The sequence below is a fragment of the Epinephelus lanceolatus genome, chromosome 15, assembly GCF_041903045.1.
Source record: "Epinephelus lanceolatus isolate andai-2023 chromosome 15, ASM4190304v1, whole genome shotgun sequence".
NCBI classification, from domain to species: Eukaryota; Metazoa; Chordata; class Actinopteri; order Perciformes; family Serranidae; genus Epinephelus; species Epinephelus lanceolatus.
In genome coordinates this window covers 13,605,276-13,625,096 of record NC_135748.1, presented here as the reverse complement: position 1 = coordinate 13,625,096, position 19,821 = coordinate 13,605,276, and the positions used below count along the sequence as shown (strand labels likewise).

General features: G+C 42.9%; 1 protein-coding gene across 5 annotated transcripts in view; it reads right to left on the bottom strand.

Annotated features, from left to right (window-relative positions):
- daam2 (dishevelled associated activator of morphogenesis 2) overlaps nucleotides 1–19,821 on the bottom strand; it is a 120,824-nt gene that overhangs the window by 59,559 nt on the left and 41,444 nt on the right. For all 5 annotated transcript variants that reach the window (XM_033642162.2, XM_078174933.1, XM_078174932.1 and 2 more), the window contains exon 3: nucleotides 7,609–7,698. In XM_033642162.2, the coding sequence (XP_033498053.2) occupies nucleotides 7,609–7,698 (90 nt within the window). The remainder of the gene's footprint in view (nucleotides 1–7,608; nucleotides 7,699–19,821) is intronic.

Genomic DNA, 19,821 nt, shown 5'->3' with positions numbered 1-19,821 from the left:
GGGATCCATCAGCTGAAATGACTCTTTGTAAAACCATAATACGAGAAACAATAGATCCCATGGCAGTACATCTGCTCAGAATAATAAGCATATTAATAAAGTCATTATAATTATGCTCCAACAGCATCAACAGATCATTTGCGAGATTGTCAATATAACTCTGTTGCAGCCATCAGGGGCAAAGTAAGCTCTCTGATCGCTTACATAACTCTCCTCAAGTACTTTAACAACTTCGTTTACTTCAAGGACATTCAAGCTGCGGCAAGAGCTCATCAATTCTCTCTGTTTTCCTTCTTGATATAGAAAATCAATATTTTATGCCACCTAATCCCTTTATTTCAAAAATGTTGCTTCAATATTTGCATTACGGTACAACATAGCAAAAAGCAAATGACCTTTTTTTGTTAATTAAGCCAGACAAACTCTATTCTGGGAGCCTGAATTGATTATCCCCAGACATAAAGCCCTCTTATTAAGTCCAGTAACCCAATGAATGTTGAGTCTGGACATGAAAATGATATGCAGAGACAGTAAATCCACTCCAGCTTTTTGGGTTGGAGCATAGGGTTGGTCAATGTGGATTTTTAGTCCTCATTATGACCACTGTTTCTAATCTACAGCACTCTGTGCCAGCGTTTGAGCTCAAGCTAAAGAGCTAAAACAAAAACAATAGAACTCACTGTACTACTCAGCTTGTGTTTTCAAGCTGGCTGCCGCTTCCACTATACTGCTGACACGCTCAGGATGCGATGCCAGACAGATCCTGACGCTGAGATTAACAACTTAACTGCCTCTCTCTGGCCCTTCAGCTCAATTACAGTTGCCGACACACCCTCAAAAACATGTCGAGCCCAACGCAACATTTACTCTGGCAGTTTCACGAGCCGGAGTAAAGTACTGTAATTTTCGTCTCGTTTCAGGACAAATGAAAAATGATTTCAACGTGAGCTTTGTTATGGGGGTCCTCGTCATATCAGTCCATACACTTCCTGCATATTTGCCCTTTAAATGGGATTTCCGAGAGGGTGAAGTGATGGTGAGTCTGTTCTCGTGCACTGCTTTCTTGATCAAACCATTCCGGGAGTTAATCGTAGTTGATGACTGGTATTAAAATCTCGTGATAAGGAGCCAGACTCCAAACAGTGGAGCCTGTTATAAATGAAAAGAGCAAACAGCAGGCTTTTGATATGAATTGAAAGAGAGTTTGTGTACATACTTGTATGACAGCACTCAACATCTACCTTATATGTATGTATATACACAGAGTGCTCCTCTGCTTACGGTCCTCTTTCCACATTCCAGTCGCGTGCTCCGCTGCGACAGTTTAAGGTCAACCCCATCATTCTATTACAGCAATTACACACTTGCACTACACTGTACATTCCTCATGTCTGGTGACATTAAATATGATTTACAATCCAGGTTGCAGCAAGCAGAGGAGGACAGGAATCCCCAGCAGTGTATCAGGTATAATTCTGTAAGGTGTTCCTCTTGTTACAACCATCTGTTGAGGGATATATTGTTTCTCTGAAGAGCCAAATACTTGACTAAAGCCAGGGTTCAAGAGTATTTCCCTGTGTGTTTGGCAGGCTATTGCGTTCGCAGAGGCACCTGTTGAAAGAGTAGATGAAATTACATATTTCGGCTCCCCTGCTGTCGTGCAACAAGCCATCTTAAAGATTTCGAACCTCTTAAAAGGTTTCACTGACAATGATGATTGAGCTCACAGATTGTAAAAAACCTATACTTTTCAAGTCAAGGTTTCAGGAACAACAGGGGGTTGAGAGTCCAAACACTCAGCTGGCCACAGTTAAACCCAGAGCACTTTGAAGTGTCATGGGAGGTTTCTACTGTTTGCTTGACTCTTACACCTACACTCAATTTTAAAAGATGAGCAAGAGCATGTAAGGAAGCTAAATAATACCATGCCACAAGCTGCTGTGCTGATTCCAGGTCGCTGCACACATCCATGTTAGCATGTTCTGAAAAACAACGATCAACAGCCCATTTTCACTTCCATGTTTTCCAGTCTTGGGGCTTTGGCAGCCAACTATGCCAAGTCACTCCTTCAAGTGAAGTCCAACTATTCAGGGTCTCAGAATCTATACATCGGCTCTCAGTGACACGCTAACATGTTTCCATGAGGTCTCCAGTTTCTCTGGCAATTGGAGTGCTCGTCGGGCGCCTCACACTCTGTTCCCATGTGCTCAGAGAGGCCCGGGGGGACCCTGGCTGTAATGTGGGGGCTCTCATAAGCTGCCCGAAACCATGACAGCACCGGCAAGCTGCACAGTAGTGAATGAAATACTGTGTTTTTAAAGACCTCTTCATGAACAAAGGAAGGGACTGCAAAAGACTGCAAAATGAAAAAAAGCAGATATTGTATTTGGCAAAGTAGAAATGAATTTAGTATAATTAATGCTTACGTAAAACATACCTGTGGAATAATAGCTCATAACTACAGCTTGTCTGGGTTTGTTCTTATTCCCAATTATATATTTTCAGAACATGGTGTCCACAGGTATCAGGCACTTCAACTGAATGCTTTTTAAGAGCTTTTCAAAATCATTTTAAACTAAATTTAAACTTACTCAAGCACTGCAGGTAAGTATGAAGGTAAGTGGTATATATGTGGTCCCATACAGAAGAAGGTTTTATGTAGGAATATGGTTATAAGAGTGAGATTGGTTAAACTTCATTTTGCCAACAGATCAGTGCAAGACAGTATTAGGTGCGGTGGTAGGTTTAAGATTTGTAATATCAGAAATGTGGACTTTCACACAGAAGGGCTTGATTCATTTTGACATTAAAAAATAAAAGATGAATACATTCAATTAGATAAATGTTTGTGGTAATTAAGACCTAACAAATTCAAATTTAAGACTATAAATTTACTTTTAAGGTCTACTATTTATAAAATTGAATTTAAAGGAATTCAATTGAAACCTTTAAAAGGACCTGCAGACACCCTGCAGAAGCAAACACCTAATACCAATGACTAAATCTAACACAGACTCTAAATGACACCAGATAAAATTTTCACTTGGCAGTGTCAAAGAAGCTTAAATGTGTCCATTTGACTATTTGGTGAAACACTTGTACATACATGTGTAATTTGCCCAGAAACAAAGGGCTTAACTGCACTGATATATACCACTTGTATGCACCAAATTCTTAACAATGTAATCTTAATTTACTACAGTACAGGAAGTATCACTTGGCTATCCACTAACTTCGATAGCAATGTGCTACAGCAAGATGTTGGGATGCATTAGCTGTCATTTAAATATATGTATGTCTATTATTTCCTCTGTACTCCAGCTGTCACCACAACATGTTCCCGTCCACCCAACAAGGGGACTGTTGGACATTCCAAAGAGCCAATCTCTCTGCGGGGAATATTTATCTACGGAAGTCGGGATATAGAGTCTCACCTAGAGAGGCAGGAAATGGACAGGATATTGAATTCTGGAAGATTATGTAACGCTCGCTGCCCCTTACAGGTAGCTAACATTACGCACGTTTTAGCACATGCTCAAGCATATGTCTTTGCCTGGGGTCACATTAGTTCAAGTGATGGAAATGAAGCGCATGTGGCTAATAATTGAAGACATAAGCTGCTACCATGTTAGGAGAGGGTAATGTGTGCATATGGTACAGTGAGGAAGCACATATTAAGCAACGGCATTCCACTCACAGCATCTGGGAATGTGTGGCTGGATGATTTTGGACAGCGAGGCTGATATATAGAAAATCCTCTTTTTGGGGAAAAGTAGGACAGTTGATAAATGGATGAATGCTTGTTTTGTGTTTTGACACTGATAAAGGGCCATATTGTGGGACCATGTGCTGAAAACACAGTTTGTGTGTGTGCCAGTGCAACACTACTAATGGGCATCAGGAGACCCTGTTGGCTCCCAGCGCTGAACGATTATCAGGAGCTATTAGATGTTACATGGTGCTCTCTACCTGGGGGCTGCTGGACACGAGTCATATGCTTGCAAAACCAAGCATACACGCATGTATACACACACACAACCCCCCCAGGCAGGAATGCAAAACACTCAAACAGACATTTACTCATGCCATCTCTGTTTCACTTGTGCACTAAACACGTATACAAGCCATCCCTTCATTCTCATGCTTACAGAGAATGAAGTCCATTCTTTCTCATACACACACATAGATAGACACCCAACACCCCTAGTTGTGGCTGACTGGGTGGCTGAGATCAGAGGTGCAGATATGGTTGGCTTATGTAAAGCCCGAAGGCCTGGACAAGATGTTCAAGTTAGTCATGGTACACAGAGACTATATTTACGCTAATTCTCTTACATCACTGCTGACTGTTATTAGCTAGACACTGGAAGAGGACTGGTGTTTGATAAACAAACTAAAACTGCTATTTTTAAACCAAACTACTGGATTTGAATTTTGATGTTGAAGTGAAAATGGTGTGATTAAAGCTGAGCACCATCACTGAACACTGAAAATCTTTGTTAAAGTTGCATTAATTGATATTTTACATTACATCAGATCAAATGATTTTGTATAATGTGAAAAGTAACTCTAGTACTGACACCAGAGAGATTCTCCGGAGGCTCTGTGGCGAGATTTAGCCTGTTTTTTGCTTATTGTTTTGGCACAGCAGGAACATTTCAAGGTTTCAGGTGGACCAAACCAGTGCTGAGAGTGGATGTTAGACTTACATTCAGCAGGTGGCCAAAACCCAACTCCAAATGGATGATATTGTTAACACTGTATCTGTGTAAGTAGCCAATTGTTGGTTAAGAAGTTGGCTTTAATGACTTTATAAGAATCCTGGATTGCTTGATTGTCAACTCATGTTCTTCTGCCCCCAAATGGCTAAAAGTTGAACTATGGTGCTTTAACACCAGGCCCCCAAGAAGTGCACCAGACTTTAAAACCATAGTGGCCAAACCATGATATTACAACTTCCAGGTCAGTCATGTGATGCCATTGAACCCAGAAAGATGTTTTCCCATAGACTTATATTGGAAAGAAGACCACTGCAAATCAGTGGATACATTGTTTAAGCATCACAACTCCTGCAAAATGAGTCATTACACTATCGGAAAGAGCTGTACAGATATTTCTTTTTATTCCCATTCAAGTTAGCGGAAGGCTAAACCAACTCGTCCAGCGGGTATGAACCCAACAAAGTGGAAAATGCGGGTACCTTTATACCCAGGAATTCAAACTTTTTTGGCTTCATGCACCACTGACCAACTTCAATTGGAATGAAGATGACCCCATCTGTAATGTTTTGTTTGTCCAAGATGCAGGAGAGCTATTTTGGTAAATCCAACTAAACATGATGCTGTTCTAGTGACAAACTGATGTAGTGGAGGGTATAAGCAGGTATACCTCTTTCTCTGGTCATTTACAGCATACCCAGCCATCAGCCAAAAAGCCATTGGAATATATGAAAAGTATACCCAATTCCCCTATGGTAACCTACCTATCTACTTAGTAGTGTACCCATCTCATCAGTAACCACTACACCACTGTCTGTATCTGAAATGTCGACTGTTTGTGAATTAGGGGGTTTGAGTGGTTTTATTAGCCTGGGAAGTCAAAGAAGTATTTAGTTTTTCAGATTATGGTTTAAAATATGTGGTTTTCACTGGACAGTGAAGAACCTGAACTGACAAAGCTTGAGCGCTTTGCCGAAAATGTGTTGGCCAGTTTGTGTCGCAGGTGAACAAAGTTAGTTTGTCCCTTTGTCATGCCCTCAGTGGCTCCCTCCAAGTGTTATCTAACCACAACAACTGGAGCCGTCGCTTGGCTGGAGGAAACAAGGGGACCAGTGTTTGTCGCTGACAGGAACGGCTGAGGGACATTCTGCTGTCCTCTCCTCTCCATTCAAAATCACTGTCATGCTGTAATTCTAAGAAACACAGGGCACCACTGTGTGGAGTATGTGTGTGTGTTATGTCTGAATAACCTGCGTCTTTTCCTATGTATATAGTTCATGTCTGTGTGGGTGTGTGCACGTGAGGACGGTATTCATGCCTTCCTGCCTGCATATTCACACACAGACATGCAGGTTATTTTCCGATATTGCACGCCAGTTGTTTTTTTCTTTCCTCGCTCTCCATTACGCCGCCTCTAGCCATGAATGGGGGGTTTGTTTGGTTTTTCCTCCGGCTTTCCGCTGTGCACTGTTACCCCGGTTTTGCTCTCTGTTTCCTGGCCTGGACATATGGCTGCTTTTTTTCACCTTAGCCTCACAGAGGAAATGATTTCTGACTGGGAGAGATGGGGCAGGAACGACAAACCAATATATCCTACCTCTGAACCCAGCTTAGACGCGCACTGCTAACCATTTTGGTTCCAATCTGCCTTGACAAGTGCCAGAAGTTGGTTTCCACTACCTTCTATTACAGTACAAAGAGTCTTCTTAAATGTCTGTGGTTGCTTCAGTGAGATATTAAATAACTGATATTGGAGTATTATTGAAATTGTGCCTTTTATGTGGGTTCACATGTGCAAATGCACATTCTGCCAACAATCCAATCCGCTTTGATACTGTACAATGTATTCAAACGGAACAGCACACTGAAAGTCTTATGGTTATCATAATGTATTAGATGAAAGATTACATCCTCTCTTGTATTATTTTTACCCGTATTGCATTTCATTGTAAACTGGTGCAGTGCTCCAGCTTCCATCCTCGCCTTGACATCCCTCTAAACACACCACGATTCCACTGCTCTTCTTTTTCCTAGTAACTCAATACTGGCCTGAACACAAGTACAAACTTTTGCACATGCAGGTGCACACACACGCCTGCACACACACACACACACAAAGCGGTGTGTGTTTACTCCTTTTTTTAAGAGGTTGTCAGAGCCTATCATATCAGCTAAGTTGAGACTGCATGCCATGGAAAGAGAAAGGAGGGGTTTCCGACTCTCGTCCTGCTTCCAACACAAAACCCTTGGCCAAAAAACAAATTAGCAAAGAGACACAGGGGAGGGTTTACGACTATTTATTCAATTTGCTATTGAGTGAAAGAGGGGGGCCGAGTTCCCCTTTTTTCTCCGAGCACAACGTCATTTCCTAGTGGATATTTGACCACAAAGTGAGACCGGAGTTGTTGTGGAGAGACACACTGAAGGGGATGAAGAGTACGAGAGATGTTTTGGCAAGGGGGAAGGGGTGAACGAGAGGCCTAACCAGAATGTTCTAGTGCTCCCATGGTATGTTGACAATTCTTAAACAGCACAAGAAAATTGCTCGCTCCAACGTGGGGAGGGAGATTTGGAGATTGAGGGTCTGGAAACAGGGGCAGGGAGTGCATTCGTGTACTCTGTGTTGTTTATGTGCGCACATTATTGCATGTACTACTGCCTGCAGAAAACATTGTGCAATATATAGCTTGTTGTTTACATCAGTGCAGAAATGAGAAGCTGGAGAGGGGGTTGACTGTGTGGCTGAGTGGATTCAAAATGACTTCTGCCCTCCAATAACATTCATTGCTGACAGTTTAGCTCTAAACTGTGGGCTCGGGCAGCAAGTCAACTGAGGGCCAGCCAGAGATTAGAGCTGATGTACAGTAAAGCACAGCAGAGAGCAACTCACCTTCTTCTTGCTGCAGTAGATCTGCCATTTCTTCTCGTCAGGCAGAGCGAACATGGCCTCCCTGTTCTTATCCGTCAGGTCCAGTTCATCCTGCAACAACAAAAGAGGCGGATTCGTTTTTAAACCACTGCACGACCCACTTAATTGAATTTGCATTTGATTAGATAAGAATCCCTTCTAGCACAAAAAACAATCATTAAGAAAAAACAAATTAACGTTAATAGTCAGGCATAATTTAAAGTAATGACTGGGAGACATATGAATATAACCATCCCATCCCTCAGGACACGATCCCTTTTGTTCTGTTATCCCTCTAACAATACGGAGCAAAACATTTTAGTAGTGACTGCAGATCCCTGGATGAGCTGAGTTTACACAGTGACATTTGATTGTCCAACCTTCCCACTGTCTGACTGAGAACTGGTCCCAGCAGACCACAGAGCGTTTTAATATTCACCCTGCTGCTCTGCTCAATTCTTCAGCTTGGTACAAGGAGCCTCCTGCACCTTTTGAAATGCATATGAGACCAGGAAATGAGTCTCTGTGTGCCAGGGAGGAAAAGTAAAGTCTTGAAAAAGACAGACGGATAAATCGGGGTTCAGGGGAGAAGAAGAGAGATGGAGGGAGGAGATAGAAAGACAGAAAGAAGAGGGAAGGGGCTGTGTGGTTCTGAAAAACACAAATGAAATCGAGGAGAGGATGAAATGCTATAGCGTGAGGGCTTTCTGCTCAAGCTCAAACTAATCTCATCATAATGGTTTTGCTACCATGACGTCAGCCAGAAGTGCCTGGCCTCCCGGGCCCCCCAAAGTGAAGATGGCTACCAGTGCCAGAGGTGGGGCCCCTTAAAGCCGGCCAGTAGCTTCACAGGGTTTGTTTTCATCCATTCAGCTGGATGGGGCAGGCTGAGGTGGCCCACATTCCAAGTATCCGACACTATGAAGAATGACATCATCTCTCACCCAGTCCTTTGAATGGGATAACCAGCCGCAGCATTATTGTGGCTTTGGCAAAAAAGAGAAAATATCTGAAGGGTGCGAACTTCAAGGGGGTCTAATACAGACAGAAACCACAAAGACGCTTTAGAATCTCTGGTCAAAGCCTTTTTTTATCTCAGCAGCGTGAACTCAATGATGAATTGTGACTCACACCCAGAGCTCATCATCATGGGTCTATTTTATCTGCTACCATAAGTGCATGCTGCTGTTATTTGTGCCCTTGTGTGCTCTTGAGCAGAATACTAGCCATCTTGTGGCAGCTAAACATCTAACCCTTGACTCTCCGTCCTTCAATCTTTACAGATTTGCGCTTTGGGTTGGACCACGATCCTCTCTCCACATCCCCAGGCTTAGAAACTGAGGCAGAGGAGCCAGCCCGTCTCTGGCATGTCGCCTGGTCGCCGGGTCAAAGCCCTGCTGTCCAAGCTGCTGCTGTTTGGAGGAGCTGATACTTGGAGCTGGTGGGGAAATCAGTGAGAATGAGACCCCTGGATTTGAACCAGATGGGAGCTGAGCCCAGCAGATGATCTCTGTGCTCCCTCTTGCTCTCTCTTTCAGGCTTCTCAATGTAAGGTCTTCTATGGAGGGGGAGTTATATGAGAGCGGGATGTACGTCAGCGATGAAAATGAGGATTTAGGTGTCTGAGACATTAAGGTTCAACAGGTTAGGTGAGCAGGTAAGCTATCTGAGGAAGTTAATTATTTTCCAAGAATTCCTTTTAGAAATAGATACATGATTACATAAAGGCTTTACATAAGACTGAAGGTGTATGAATGGGATACTGGCAAAGTTATAGCAAAACAGGAAAGGAGTAGCAGGGTGGGCAAAGGGCTGATGTTAGTGGTACCAGTCTGCATTTGAATCAGAGAAAAGAGATGAAGTTGAGGATGAGGACACCGGGTGGGTGGAAGAATGTTCGTGTCATGCCAGCTAGAGGACTTTTCTTTCCAGTTATGCAACATTTCACTGTTTTCTTCCACCTCCAACCCCCAACGCCATCAAAATTTGCTCCAATACTACATCTGCATCACATGGCCTCTCCTCATGATCCAAAGAAGTAACACCCAGTCCCTCTCCCAATCTTCCAAAACAAAACCCAACCACTTTCCACTTTGCTTTCTAAAACCTTCTCTTGATGTGCCCCCGTCCTCCTTCGCCAGCACGCTCCAGTTGAGAATTCACACAAACCAAAACTAATATTGTTACACCTGCTGCCCGGGAGGGGAAATATACAGACTTCTTAACCTCTTCTTACATATTTCCTCCACAACTGCCTACTGAATAATGTTACAAATTAAAAAAGGGTGTCGCGGTCATGGGCTTTGACTGTCATGTCCGCTGCAGACCCACTGACCTACCCTATCATTCAAATTCCTGTTGTTGTTCCTGTCCAAGACTGGCAGGCTTCCAATATGTGCTGAGATAATACAGAAGATATGGTGGAGACAAAGATAGAGCTTGGAAAGAAAACTAAAACGGTTTGGTTTCTTGTTTTCATTAGTGATTAAAAGTTAAACCTAGTCCCAATATAATTTTGTACTTATGGCTCAAGTAGTTATTACTGCATTTATACATCACCATAAGGGTGTATCCACCATTGATTTTACTCAAAGGAATAGAGGAAGTCAACTTATTTCCTTTCTTTCCAAGAGTGAAATGACTGTGCGTTAAAGAAGTATTTCACCGCTGCAAAGGTGTTCTTTTCATAAAACTTGGCTGGGTATGCAGTAGAAAGACACATACTTTGCTCAAAAGGTAGAAAACCTACAACTACCAGAATGCATTGCACCACCGGACAAATAAAGGCTCTCACTGGTAGGTGACGTAATGCTGGTTGGTTTTGGCTTGTCCACAAACACTTTGGTGGCCAGCTGGTAACAAACAATCTTATTTTACAGTTAAACAGTGAGCTAAAATATGTTTCCGAAAATATTTTAGGCGATCTGCTTCTATAGCCTGCTTTTTGTCCATGCCGGCACTGGGCATACAAAAATGAGACAGCACAATCTCTAGTTCGAGAACCAGCCCCAGAGCCAGCATAAATCCACCGAATGACATGAAACACAAATTGAAGGTACCTTCAGACTAAACATTAAATTAATTTCTGATCATGAAGTTATCAACAGTACGGGTTTTAACTGTAGCCAGCTAGTAAGTCTCTCCTCCAATCTCTTATCTTTCCTCTCATCTCTGTATGGTTATAAAGTGTCTATCATTCACTTCACCTCCTGTATCAACACACTTTTTGGAAATGTTGGTAAGTGCTTTTTTCCCCTCTCGTAAAGAGCCAGGCTAGCTGTTGGCCCCTCCTGTCTTTATGCTAAACTAGGTTGAACACACCCTTACACCCACCATCTCACTCTTAAGAGCAAATGTTTTCCCCAAAATGCTGAGCTATTCTTCCAAATGTCAGCATTCCAGGATCATACTGGAGATCATAGAGGTGAAAGTGAGCATAGATAACAAATGCATGATGTACTGCAATACCCCCCAGGGATTATGATGATGAAGACATCTTAGCACATTTGCTACTAGTCATGGCTTATATAAATTCATTTGTATGACATAACAGGAGTCAGATGATACATCGTGTCTGTGGGAGATTTAAAGTGTTTATCTACACCATATGGAAAGAGTGTAAAGGAAGAGACGGGGATGAGTCGCAATGACACATGGGAGTGAAGTCAGAGCAGAGAGGGAAAGCCTAAATACCCGCTACTGTTGTTTAGACTGAAAGTCCAATCCAAGACAAGAGCGGATGAACTTAAAAAGTAGAGGTAGAAGGTACAAAGCTGAGTGGAGAGGTGGAAAAACTGCACGTGTGTGCATTTGAGATAAAGATGAAAGCCAGGTTAAATAACACTGAAATGTGAGAGAAGCAAAATATACAGGAAGAGAGTGGGGTCAGTGAGTGAGTAGGTGTGAGAGACTGGCACAGGAGTGGGAGTGGGTGTCTCTCTGTGACAACGGATTGAGAACGTGTGAGGCTCCACCTAAAGGGGAAATGTGTGTGGTCCAAGAATGACATCCTTTCACATGCATGTGCGTCTGTGAAGTGGCATTTCCAGAGTGCGCATGAATGTCTTTACCTTATGTGAAGTCTTACAGTACGGGCTGAGAGGGGTCTGTCTGGTGTAGCGCTGACACACACACACAGACATACACTGTGTGTATATATATATATATATATATATATATATATATATATATCCTGAAGCAGTCTCTGGGCGAGACAGGAAGGCAGAGGGAAGACAGGCAAGATGACAGGAAGTCATATGAGGCCTCCAGGGAACCCACAGGAAGCTGTAGCTGCCATTATTGACCCAAATGAGTTTCTGTGTGTGTGTGTTTGAGTGCGTACGTGTGTGTGTGGACACGCACTACATCAAGCCTAACCTCACTTGGTCTGAGTCATTTGCCACAACCAAGAAAAGGTCAAAGACCAACTTCTTGTTCTTAAGATATGGTGAAAATGGATTTAACTGCTTTACGCCCCTTAACAAATCAAACACACACACACACACACACACACGCACACGCACACACGCGGGGATCACACCACTTTGCAGCATTTGGATGAGTCACAGTATCCTCTCTTTGATGAGTCAGTCAGTAGCCGTTGCTAACCTACTGCCTCTCCCCTCGTCCAAACAAGGCTTGACCACTTCCATGATAAGGTTGGCTGAGGACAGTAAGAGCTGGCTTTACAACAGAGGTAGGAAGAGAGCATTAGAAATGGCAAGCCAGTTAGAAGAATACGAGTGAAAGACGGAGGGAAACAGAAAGGAAAGATGGTGCATCCCAGGGCGTACACTGTGGAGGAAACTTGCTCCCAGTGGCTCAGAGGGTGGAGAACATTTCCATTCCCTCTTGTTATGCAACACATTTTTGATTCACGTTCGGCTCGAAAGTCACACTGGAGGGAACATTAGGAGAGGATTTATGTTTTAAAGAGCCCGGTTTGGACTGTGACTGGGAGTCACGTGGAGTGGACGCTATTAAAAGGTTGTGGCGTACAGATGCAGTGCCTGACACTGGACAGCTGGACCTATGCCCAGAGTGGTTGGATTAAAACTGTCCCAAATTACGAGACAGAGAAAGAAAGAATGAAGCTACCACAGTGAGAAAGAGACAGACAGACAGACAAAGCAGATAGAAAAAGAGGACAGAGAGAACACACACTAATCTGATGTCTGCCAGCACTGTACTTGCCAGATGTTGGCCTAGTAGACCTGATTCAGTTGCGCCAATTTGGCATGATATACTGTAGATCATATCCTCTCTCATCTCAACACACTACTCTTTACAGATGGGCGACAGACAGGGTCTTCCTTTTTAATAATTCATTTGGGGAGAGCATTCATTTGCAGTCTTTATGCCAAAAGAGTAATGTCATGCGGATGTTGAGTCAGACATGGCCAATTCTTTCCTAACTACAACCTAAAGCAAGCAGTTGCATTCAACTCTATTCTACAGCAGATTCTCTTTCCTGAGTGCCTCTGAATCTGTTGCATTTTGTCTTCTTCTGTAACAACCAGAAGTGTGGACTTGAGTCACATGACTTGGACGAGAGTCAGACTCGAGTCAGAAATTTGATGACTTTAGACTCGACTTTCCAAAATCAAAAAAGACTTGCAACTCGACTTGATCTTTAACACCGATGACTCGTGACTTCACTTGGACTTGAGCCTTTTGACTTGATACCTTCACTAAAGCCCAAAGATTACAAACTGTGTTCATGAAAAGGTCAGACACAAATCAATTAATTTCCCTTCATTGTCTAAATCATCTATCATTAGCACTATTCAGTCCCAGCAAGCTAACACTTTAATCCCCAAATGATCCACTTTGATTGAACCAATCTGACAGCATCCAATCAAGATGCAGGAGGGAGCAACTAAGGACTAATGTTACATTACTGAGCACCAGTTGGGAATCTTTATATGCATACAAAAACAATGTCACAGTCAACAAAAAAAAGGAACTGCAGTACGCAAAACTTGCAGGTTGAAAATTACAGATGGAGATGCAACAAATTCCAACTTCATTCGACATTTGAGGTTTCACAAAGAACGGTAAGCCAAAGCTAATGTTAAGAAAGTTAACTACCTAATGCTTAGCTTACGTAACATTAGCTCAAGATGCATTATTACCTGTTGTTAAAGTGGCATTTGGTGAAAAATGCATTATTACTTATTTAGGACTCGAAACTCAAAGTTTAGGACGTGGGACCTGAAGTGGGACCTGTCAGTCCTGGCATAGGACTTGACTAGGGACTCAAGTACAAAGACTTGAGACTTACTTGTGACCTGCATAACAATCACTTGGTCCTACCTCTGGTATTTATTTGTCTTTTCAAAGATTTGACTCTGCAGCGCTTCAGTGGCACTGCATGAGTTCAGGCCCTTGCAAATGCGTCAACACATTGCGACCATATGCCGACCTTTCCACAGTAATCGCAGTGTGTTCACCGCAGTCAGCTGAAACTTGTAAATGCAAGTCTAGCTGTCCCCAAACAACCTCACACTTTGCTCTCTTTGAAGGACTAAACTGCCACTAGGGAGAAATGTATCCAAGAACCCAAATGACTGAGCAGGACTCATTCTCAATTACCTAAATATGAGAGCAATTTCACATTTGATGATAAAATGTTATTAGCAGGGAATTGCCTTGACAAAGCAAAAATAAAGCTGTCATTGTTCTTGAAGCACGGCCAGTCTTTACACATGGCCTATATATCAACTATGCGTGCGAGCCTTGAAACACTAGTGGAAAGAAACTGTTTAAAATGCACCCAGATCCAAAAAACAGAACCCAGAAGTGCTATCGGGAAATTCTGCAGCCAGCTGCAAATGTGTAGTTTAATTGATGTGATCAATTAGTTCCTCTGATGTGGTCTTTGTTCATTGTGTCCAAATCAGTGGCGATTGCTTCCAGGCTTATTTGCATGGGTTAGTCAAGTTCGTTATTGGCGCGGGAGGCTTTATGGGTTTATGGCAGACTTGGAAGCAAGTTTTTTCAGTCTTTCTCCAGGATGAATTGTTGCACATTTGGCAGAGAAGATGGTGTTTACACAAGGGAACCAAAGATGGATCCCACACATGTTTACTCTGCAGTATTAGGTTTGTCAGCCACACACCAAGGACAATAGGTCATCTCCTTTTGCCACATTACTCACTCTATGCTTCAACATTTTTTATGCAGTAACAGAGAAGTTGGTAAAGGCTGCTTAAAGGTTTTCAATCCAAGAATTCTTCAGACTTTTAGGTATAATGTAGTAGAGTGTTGACAGCAGGAGGCAAGTGTGTGGGGCGAATCTTTCTATAGGCAACATAGGCAGCCACCTTGGGTGCCATCTTTCTGGCACTGACAGTGTGGTTTTGAGATACTTTTGAGTACTGGTGTGTCTTTGGGTTGAGACATGGTTGAAACATATATACAGTGAGAAGTAACCTGTTTATTACTTTAGTAATTTATCTGTTTATTCTATTCCACCTTTTTTATTCAAGTCAAGTGATCTTCCAAAAATGCATAAGGGACAGACACATCATCCCACATACTCCTGTTATTATTCCAAGCAACAACCATTGTACAATAAAAGAATTTTCTGACCAACAGTTTCTCATACAATATCTCTGAGACACGTCAGCTAAAGTCTTTTCTCTTGCTAACAGTGTAAGCTGAGTGTGCACTGTGCAGTCTCTAGACACAGTGCAAGACCCCATTATGGACACGAAGACACGTGGAGGTGGTTTACTCCTCCGTTTGGCCCAGATCTGTCGCTCCCACTCCAGAGGCTCCATTGAGTCTCATTCTTCTCCTCAGGAAAGGCTTTCATAACAATAATCCCATCTCCTGTTGCCATGGAAACGTGCTATGTTATGTTATTCTCTATTTTTCTTTATTTCCTCCCCTGTAGCAAAGCTCCTCGCCTCCCAACAGTTGCTCTCTATGTCAGCGTTACATGCACGGAGACAGAGCGACTGCTCCACGTCTGGTTGTACTGATTTTTGGATGACTGGCCGAATGTGTCGGCACGTCGGCTGCCGGATCAGTAAAACAGATGTGGGGGACCAACAGCTTGGCCAAATGACCGTCGTTAGTTACAAGCATTTTGTGCATTGGTCATCCAATCAAAGCACACATGAATCAAACTGTCATGGGCTGAGTGATCATCTAACTGGAACATCATTTTTTCTTTTTTAAACATTCTACCATGAGACTTTACAGTCCAACTGTTATCACATTTAATCATCCGTTTTTGTAGGCAAGAATAATTTCAATGTGTTTTTATCTTTTTTTATTACTATAAAAGCAACTACTTGGCACTTCTAACTGGTTATCAAACTGCCTCAATTCTAGTACTGATGTCTCTATATAACCTACACAAGCAAACCAGACTACCAGCGAGAAGACTGACTAATACTACCATTACTGCTACTGGGGATCATAACTGCAGATAAAACACATCAATACTCTTTGGTAACAGATGATAGCTACCTATAGCTACCAGGAAAACAAAAGCACCATACTCTTCATGTTTTGGTTGCGCAATGGTTGAGACACGTCCTTTGCAATGTAAATGGAGCCTTCATTTTCCCAAGAGATTGTATCCGATGGCAGACAGAACTGCACACTGAAAGCCAGGCTTATAGAGAACCAATCACAATACTGATGGTATCATTATTCTATAGTCATTACATTGTGCAGTCAACTTTTACTTCATAATGATGAGTTAAACCAAAAACGTTTCCAATGTAATTACAGTTGGACTTTAACCTTTGAGTGCTACATTCAATGCTGGAGTTGTGCAGTAAAGTAAAGACAAGATGAGCCTACACAGACATTACCCTAAAGACAAGACATCTGAATGACACCATCAGATGTAGCCATCCAACAACTATCTGAAGAATAATCTATTCACAACATGTGGAAGGGCCCAGGTCCAATGAGAAAATGCCAAATCTGCTTTCTCTCCTGAGTCGACAAAGCTGCAAGTCAAGAGTTTTTGAAATCGGGGGTGAACCCGTCTGCTTTGCTTCTTCTTCAGCTCATGCATCTGTGTCAGCTTCATCGCAAGCTCAGACATTTACCCCAAAAATAAGCTGTGGGTCATTTAGTCCTCTCAACCGTGAGGAGTGCTGTGATTTGGCTTAGTGCTCCCATATGAAAGGCATGTTTTGATTTTATCCCAACAATACATGTTTCTGTTTGCTTTCCAAAACTTTCCTCTATGAAATAACCTGTTTCGTGTGTGCCTTATTTTTCAGACCACACAGGACATCTAGTTTGTCAAAAAACAACCTGTTGGTCCTCAAGAACTGATCTTTAGTCACTGCACAGCTGAAAGGGCATTAGGTCGTTCCAGTCTGGCATACTGATTGAGGCAATCAATGTCTAGATTGTTACAATCCTAACTTTTAATGTTCTCTAATCAAGCCAATAAATATACTGCAGCTACTGAGGTTTAATTGCTTGCGCATTACCAGTGATTATATAGCCAGCCTAGACAGCAAATTTAGGATGAAATCAGGTCAATTAGCTGAAGAAAAAAAAACAAAACGGGAAAGGATTACCATTGGGAAAACATCTGCCTTGATAATAGTGAATAATTTCCTATCACAAGTGGAATTTCACTCAATCTCCTGAATTGATTTTGACAGTTGGACAAGTGATATATCCTGCAGGCGATGAAGTTCAGCACTCCCCAAGACCTGACAGCGGCAGAAGCAGTCCTACAGCCATGTTGCTGAACACATTGTTGAGATACATGGAGACAGAGGAAGAAGGACATCCGAGGTTGAGGGATCATGGCAGAGGCGCTGAGATGGAGACAGACAGGACCCAAACAGAGACAGACAGGAACTGAGCAAACAAAGAGACAGAAACAGCAAAGCCCTTTTCTTCCAGCAAACCCAGAACCAGCTTGCATGACAGCTGAAACCCCACAACAGACTTCTTCGTTCTGACAGCTGTGCCCTGATCCCTCTCCACACCATGGTTACATGCCAACACAGCCATGCCAGTCTGGCACCGGTACAGAGCAACATCCTCTGCCAACAAGTGTGATCTGTGCACGAGATGGGAACTGTCACACAAGGGTGGGCTGCGTGTAGTGGAAAGGATGAGCTTCTGTATTTGTGGAATGGTGGTTTGGGGATGAGGTTGGGGCGTGGCCTCACCCAATCATCAAGACGCCCTCCACAAGATCCAATCCCTTCCAATTCCTGTCCCTAATCCTGTTTGGTAGGGGTAATGAGCAGCACGCAAAGGGAGGAAAAGAATTGGACTGCTCAGCAATAAGAAAAAGACAATCCCAGTCCTTGCATTGTACTAAATTATTGTTTTGAGCCCACTTCATATATTTTATTTGTGTTTTCACTTTAATGAGCAGAATTTCTGTGTGGAGACTAAGTTTGGAAATTGGTGCAGCATACACAACAGCACAGGACTGCATAGACATTCAAGTTGAACAGGCTCATTAAACTGATTCTGTGGGTGGCGACAGGTAGATATGCAATTATCCAGCTACTCTGTCTGTCCTAAAAAGGTGCAGCTAGAGACTCCACTCCTACAAAAAGCATATTAGAAAATTACCCATACTATACTGTCAAGGTAATTCACAGAGCAGCTGCTAACAAGCAGGCATTTCGTTCACATGGTAAAACCTTCTATAAGACTGAGTCAAGCGTTATGTGGACCGTGAAACCACTTGGGTCATATTGCAGTAGGATTCAGTGGACTAAATGCCCAATTAATTGCTAAGTGTGGCTCTGCTCCACTACTGAAACAAATGAAGTGGTGATAAATCTAAATGTCACATGTATAAGACACTCCCTCGTCACCAGTCCAAAGTAAAGGTGGTAGATTAAAAAAAAAAATTCTTACATGCATCACAACTCTCTCTTGAAAGATTATGTTGTGATGCAGAAAAGTCAGTGACCAATCCAAAGTTCTGATGTACTTAGCTACTGTTGCGCGGTCAGACCTATATATCAACCATGTGAAACCTGGTGTGCCTGTTCCATTTAGCAGGGTGCCGCAGTGTGTCTTTGTTGCCTTGATGGCACAAAGTGGCATCCCAGTAGTTCAGGTAAGACAGTGTTTTGCTGCTGTGTTCTATGTGAATCTGGTACATGTGAAGTATCATAGTGACGCTAAGCTAGTTTGCTAGCTGAATGAGCCAGACATTTGCATCTGTACGGCCTGGGCCTCATGTGGAAAAGGCTGCTCAAATACTGATTGATAGGTGGTGTGGCTGCTTATTTATGCAACGTATGGGAACTGCCCATTGGTTCGACAGCCCATTGGTTCGACATCCCATTGTTCCGACCATATTAAACTCATTGTTCCAAAGTCCGTTCCGAAATCATCATGACGCCCTGTGGTTAAGGTCTGGTTAGGTTTAGGCAACCATGTCGAGTTAGTCGAACCAATGGGCTGTTGAACCAATGACATGGACCCCAACGTATACGAGCCTAGCACATAGCATATCCAAGGAAAGGGAAAGGGGGAAGTTGACAGAGGCACCGGATTAACCAGGTACCAAGCTTGCTCAACTGTAAATGGGGCACAGAGCAAAAAGTGGCAAGACTTAGGAAGGGCTGGGTGTCTCTTGTGTTGTAAAATGTAACCTCCCTGTTTACATATCCCTTCCATTTGTAACTGCTGATGAATTAATAAAACATAATGGAAGCTAATTTAAGTTCATTTGAATTATGGATTATTACCAGACCCAAATACAGTTGTTAGCGTTGATCCAGAATGAAAATCTGCAAAATAATGTAGAATGTTTTAAGTGCAACACACACCGCCGCCGGCGCAGCGCTGTGGCCGTCAAGGGCCACTCCCCAACACACACTGGCAGCGGCGCGCAGCGGCACCGTCAACATGTATTTCCCACCCCAGCCCTCTAGGTGGCTGTACCTACACTAGTTGCCAATGGTTGCCAACTGCTAGTAACAGAAGAAGAAGAGGAAAAACTTTGAGGCAACAACAACTTGAATTTCACAGGTGAGCTTCTTATCAAAGTCGTCTTATTAAAAATTTGAAACAACCGGAGTTGATCCTACGAGACGAGACGTACATAAAAGGCTTTTCTCGCAGCGCCGCCATGAGCGCCGGCCGCGCTGGAGATAGAGCAGTGGGCTGAAGCAGAGCGGCGCAGCGCATCGGCCGGCGCCAGTGTGGGTTGGTTCATAGAATATAATGGAG